This window comes from Serinus canaria, chromosome 1 (genome assembly GCF_022539315.1).
Source record: "Serinus canaria isolate serCan28SL12 chromosome 1, serCan2020, whole genome shotgun sequence".
Lineage (NCBI taxonomy): Eukaryota > Metazoa > Chordata > Aves > Passeriformes > Fringillidae > Serinus > Serinus canaria.
Genome location: NC_066313.1, coordinates 323,762 through 329,621, shown reverse-complemented (window position 1 = coordinate 329,621; position 5,860 = coordinate 323,762). Strand labels below are relative to the sequence as shown.

The 5,860-nt window shown below is 59.7% G+C and overlaps 1 protein-coding gene across 1 annotated transcript; it reads right to left on the bottom strand.

Annotated features, from left to right (window-relative positions):
* Nucleotides 1–403: 403 nt before the first annotated feature.
* On the bottom strand, nt 404–2,583 carry LIPT2 (lipoyl(octanoyl) transferase 2). The gene is made up of 2 exons (XM_050980314.1): nt 1,986–2,583; nt 404–1,089 (listed from the first exon to the last, which is right to left on the bottom strand). Exons 1-2 carry the CDS (start codon nt 2,479–2,481, stop codon nt 857–859), a joined length of 729 nt encoding a protein of 242 aa, XP_050836271.1. The 5' UTR covers nt 2,482–2,583; the 3' UTR covers nt 404–856.
* Nucleotides 2,584–5,860: the final 3,277 nt, after the last annotated feature.

Genomic DNA, 5,860 nt, shown 5'->3' with positions numbered 1-5,860 from the left:
ATCCTCGGGCTGATTCCTCAGCCTGGATAAGCCCGTGCATTCACCCAGCCCGTGATGCTGCAGCCGAGACAGCGATTTCAGGAGTGCTGACAGCAGCCCCTCCTGCAGCCCCACAGATCCCGTGGGAGCAGGCCTCCACTGCCCAGCTGGAATGTGGTGTGGTCCCACGGGATCCACGGCACCCCTGGCTTCTCTCCTAGCGAGCCTTTTCCCCCTCCTCCCCCTTTCCCACTGCCTCCACAGCGCTCCCGTGACCTTCCCACCAGGGCTCACAGCCCCCTTCCACCCTCCCTGGCGCCAGGATCCCCGCCACGTGAGGACTTCCCTGGGATCAGGGTGAGAAAAAGGCCGGAATTGATAAAGTCTTGGGGTAAGCAAATGAGAAAAGGATCGGCAGCCAAAGTTCCCAGCAACTCTCTTTATATATAAAATCTCCTTTTACCCACCAGCAAGGATGACCCACGTGAATTCCTGTGAACCCGTGAGCATTCACACAAATCTTTTAATTTCTGTAGGGCAAAAAGCAGATAAAAAAACCCCACAAAAGCACCTGTTTGTGTACTTCCCCAGCAAGTGACGTGGGGACGTGACACCCACGGAGGTCTCAGCGAGGGATGGAGACTCATGGGGATGCAGAGAGCAGCCCCAGGGCAGGTTTGGATGGTCAGTGGCACCCACGGAGGTCTCAGCCGAGGGATGGAGACTCCCAGGGCAGGTTTGGATGTCAAGCAGCAGCCTTGCTGTGCCACGGTCCACTCACAGTCCACAGGCAAAGGCACAAGAACTCGTCTCAGCACAGAGACCCCCGGGGGCTGCCCTGGCCCGGGGCACACCCAGCCAAGGCAGCACAAGGATCCTAGACCCCGGGCTCTTCCGAGGAGACCAAAGTGCACTCAAACACCTCCTGGAAGGAGTCGAGGAAGGGCTGGAGGACGTGGCTGACGGCGACGTGCTGTCCCAGCTCGCGGCTGAGCGAGGTGACGCCCTTGCCCTCCAGCCCGCAGGGCACGATGTGCTCGAACCACGAGAGGTCGGTGCAGCAGTTCAGCGCCAGCCCGTGCGAGGTGATGTGGTTCCCGCAGTGCACACCTGCGGGGCCAGAGCATCCCCCCCGTCAGCACCTGCACCAGGGCTGCCCTGCTGGGACACACCGAGTGACCATGCTGCCCAGATCACGGAAAACTCTTCCCCCACCACGCTGTGCTCCCTTCTTCCAGGGGAAACCCAAAAATTGGGTTTCCTGCCAGGCCTCCCCAAAACTGGGGCAGGTGGGGAGCAGCGTGTTGAGACCCTCCACCGCAGCCCAGCATCCCCCAGCACCTCCCACCGCTGGAATTTCCAGTGGGCTTGGACATGGGCAGAGCTGCAGGACTCCAAATCCAGGCTGCAGGGAGGGGTATGGGATGTGGAGGGGTGCAAGGGAAGGGGAAGGATTGGTACTGGGCTGCAGGCAGCCAGCCCTGGGAGCAAGGGGTGCCGAGTGCCGGCGCCTGGGGGGGCTGCAGGGGCTCCAGATTGTGCTGTGCCCTCCTCCTGGGTGCCAGTCCCACCCCTGCACGCTCCCTCCCTCCCTGCCCGGTGCCCACAGCTCCAGGTTCCCGCAGTGCCCTGCCCCTGTGCCCAGGGAATCGCAGGATGGGTTGGGTTGGGCTGGGAGGAGTTCCATGGGCAGGAACACCTCCTACCATACCCAGGTTGGTCCAGACTGGCCTTGGGCACTGCCAGGGATCCAGGGGCAGCCACAGCTGCTCTGGGCACCTCCCTCACAGGGAACAATTCCCAATATCCCATCCATCCCTGCCCTCTGGCACTGGGAGCCATTCCCTGTGTCCTGTCCCTCATCCCTTGTCCCCAGTCCCTCTCCAGCTCTCCCGGAGCCCCTTTAGGCCCTGCCAGGGCTCTGAGCTCTCCCCGGAGCCTTCTCCTCTCCAGGTGAGCACCCCCAGCTCTCCCAGCCCGGCTCCATCTTCACCGTCCCCTCTCACCGATGGCACAGAGCTTGCTGTCGCCCATCCAGACCCCGGTGTAGGGCGGCGGCAGAGCCCGGGCCGTGCCCAGCCCCAGGCGGCGGCACAGCCGCAGCACCAGCGCCTCCAGCCCGGCCACGTAGGCGCGGAGCGGCAGGCGGCGGCGGCGCAGGTCGAGCACGGGGAAGGCGAGCAGCTGCCCGGGCCCGTGGAAGGTGATGTGCCCGCCGCGCCGCGCCGCCACCAGCGCCGCGCCCCGCGCCCGCAGCGCCGCCGCCTCCGCCGCGCCCGGCGCGCCCCGCAGCCCCCAGGTGTACACGGGCTGCGCCGGCTCGCTCAGCACCACGCTCTCCGCCGCCGGCTCCTCCGGGCCGCCCCGGGCCGCCGCCGGCACCGGCAGCGCCGCCGGGCCCCGCGCAGCCCGAGCCGCCGCCACGCAGCGCTCCTGCACCCGCAGCGCCTCCGCGTACGGCACCGCGCCCAGCCGCAGCACCCGCACCGCCCGCCCAGACATGGCCCGGGACACACGGGGACACCGCCGGGACAGCGCCGGGACAGCGCCGGACAGCGCCGAAGCGGGCAGGGGACGGGGATGGGGATGGGGATGGGGATGGGGATGGGGATGGGGATGGGGATGGGGATGGGGACGGGGGCACCGGCCGGGGTGGGGATGGGGACGGGGGCCACCGGCCGGGGCAGCGGGCACGGGGACACGGAAAAGCAGCGGGCACGGGGACGGAAAGGAGGCGGGAACGGAAAGGAGGCGGGGATGGAACGGGAGGCCAGGATAGGGACAGCGGTGTCATGTGGACAGAGTCACGGGGACGGGCTCCGGCGGGGACGGGAGCGGAGGAGCGGTGGGGCATGGAGACAGCGAGGGGAGAGCATGGAGAAGGGGTGCAGGGGCAGAGCATGGGGGACAGGGCACAGACATGGGGAATGGGACGTGGAGGGCAGGGCAGAGGGAGCAGCAGCACAGAGGATGGGGTTTGGGGTTGGAGAGGCGGGAGCAGGGCTGGGACACGGGACTTGGCCCAAAGGAGGGTACCGGGGATGGGGGGATTGGGGATGGCAGCTGGAGCCCAGGGACAGGGCTGAGAGACAGGAGACAGGGGATAAGGCACGGGGAGGAGGTCACAGGGCTGCAGGAGGGGCACAGCGAGGAGAGACAGGACCCCTCTCAGCACAGGGTGTGGGACATGGGGCACTAGGGTGGGGGACAGGGTGAGGAGGGACAGCAGGGGATGAGGGCAGGGAGTGTGTACGTGACATCCCAGCACAGCTGGGCAATCACAGGCCTGCTCAAAGCAGGCTAAAATCGGGATTCTGGGGTGCAATTCGGACAGTTGTGGATGCTCCAGCCCTGGAAGTGTTCCAGGGCAGGTTGGATAAGGCCTTGAGCAACCTGGTCTGCTGGAATGTGTCCCTGCCCGTGGCAGGGGGTGGAACTGGAGGAGATTTAAGTTCTCTTCCAAGCCCTTCCCTTTGTGTGATTCTGTGCTGGCACCTCAAGGTTGTGCAGTGTAAATAAAGCCCTTGTGTTGCCGAGGCGCTGGTGAGAGCTGTAGCTCTGGGACTGTGAAAGAGGAAACGTTCCCACCTCAGCTTCTTATTCCAAGTGTAGGAAATAGACAGATCTGGTCGAACTGCTAATGAGTGAGCCATTAAAACCTGAGCAAACTTCCCCAGCCTGCAGCCCTTCCAGCTGGTGTGAAAGTATGTCCTGGTTTTATAGAGCAGTCACTGTGCTCCCGAGCTCCTGCTCTCACCAGAACACTCCTCCCTGGTCATTTGCCCTTTGTCACCACAGGTAACTCAGCCATCAGCTGGCAGGGTCAGCCTCTGTGTTACTGCGAGGGAGGAAAGGTGCTTCCCTTGGTAAGGCCATTTTCTCAATGAAGAGGAGAAAAAAGGGGGGGAAAAAACCACCAGGAGCTGGGCAGCACCCAGCCTGAGGATCCCACCTCAGCCAGCTCCAGGAGAGCTGCTCCAGCTCTGTGCCTCGGCAGGAGAGACACAGCAGCGTGTGTGCAGCCAGCCATTTCCTTGTTTTTATGGCTGAGCCCCCCGCTGTTGGCAGGGGATCAGAGCCCAGGGCCCTTCCTGCCTGCCTGGGACAGGGCTGTGTGCCACAGCCCTGGCACCCTCGTCAGCAGCTGGGACCCTCACTGCCCTGTTTGCTGTGCACATCCTGCACTGCCCATTTTCTGTGCACATCCTGCACTGCTCATTTACTGCCCTCATCCTGCACTGCTCATTTTACTGTGCACATCCTGCACTGCCCCATTTTCTGTGAACATTTTCTGTGCACATCCTGCACTGCTCATTTACTGTGCACATCCTGCACTGCCCATTTATTGCCCTCATCCTGCACTGCTCATTTTCTGTGCACATCCTGCACTGCCCCATTCTCTGTGCCCATTTTCTGTGCACATCCTGCACTGCCCATTTTCTGTGCCCATTTTCTGTGCCCATTTTTTTGCCCATTTTCTGTGCACATCCTGCACTGCTCATTTACTGTGCACATCCTGCACTGCTCATTTACTGCCCTCATCCTGCACTGCCCATTTTCTGTGCACATCCTGCACTGCCCCATTTTCTGTGAACATTTTCTGTGCACATCCTGCCTTTCAGCCGGGCGGAAATTGTCACTTTAGGACACGAAACATGAGGACGCAGACACTGGATTTTCTAAGGCAAAAAAGAGGGAAGTTTAATTCCGACTGGATGTGGCCACACTGGACAAACCAACTGTCCATCCATTTTCTTTTCCTCCGTAAAAGAATGCAAAACAACGAGTTATTTACATAAAGCGTGTGAGAAGGTTCGTTACAGAAATGAAAACATCAGAAGGCTCAGAAGAACTTTAAAAAAACAGGGTGACAGGAAAGAGCGTGCCAGGGGCCACGGGTGGCTCTCCTTTTATCCTTCTCTCGGGGCTGGGCTGCTTCCCAAGCACGCTGGGCTTTTGTGGTGGCCGGGATTTGCTGTCCTGTTGTACCTGGCTGCTCATCCCTCTGATATCCAGCTGGGTCCTCAGGGCTGGGGCAGGAGCTGGGAAGCCTTCCTTAAGCTGTGGCTTTAATTGTGACTTTATTGGTTGCCATGGGATACCTTGGAAGCACCAAGCAGCCTCCCTGCACAGAGCACCAGTGTGAAAAACGCCAGTCACTTGGTTTTTAAAATGTTCAAAGTTTAATAGGAATAAAATGGTTGTGAAAATAGTAATGCAATTAGAGTAATAATGATTTGGACAAATTGGATTAGGACAATATGAGACAATCTAAACAAAGAGTTATGGATGTCCAGGTACCTTTTTCAGCATAAGCCTGAAAAAGGACACAGTTAACAGAGGATTAACCCTTAAAAACAGCAGCCTGTTGCAGATTCACACACCTCATCCCTGGTGCATCAATTCCATTCCCACACAGGATTCTGTCTGGGCAGGGTCAGCTCCTTCCTCTGAATCCTGATGGTGTGGTCAGGGCTGAGCAGGCAGGAAGGAGTTCATTTCTCCTGATAAGGAAGCAATAAATTCTCCTTCTCTGGAAGATTCGGGTGTCTTGTGGCTGCTATCTCAGTGCCAGTCCTTTCTTTAGAAAAAAGTATCTTCCACAGCACAGTTTCTATTTTAGCATTTTGTTATTACCTAAAACTAGATTTACCACACTACTTCAGAGCATCAACACAGCACTGCTGTCTAACACAACACATACAATACTCATTTTAATCTTCACAAAAAGCCAGCCACAAACCAGGCATTTCCCACTGCAGCAGCGTTCCCAGGGCTGTGCCAGAGGGGAAGGGAAGCAGGGCAGCACACGAGTGGGGCTGAGCCCCACGGGGGCAGTCAGGAAGCACTCCAGGAAGCTCCTGCTGGCCTGGCAGAGGCG

Excerpts from the sequence above, each read along its gene's own strand:
- LIPT2 (XM_050980314.1), bottom strand. The coding sequence starts at position 2,481 with ATGTCTGGGCGGGCGGTGCGGGTGCTGCGGCTGGGCGCGGTGCCGTAC. Across the intron at positions 1,090-1,985 it reads CAGCAAGCTCTGTGCCATCG|GTGTGCACTGCGGGAACCAC; the intron begins GTGAGAGGGGAC and ends CTGGCCCCGCAG.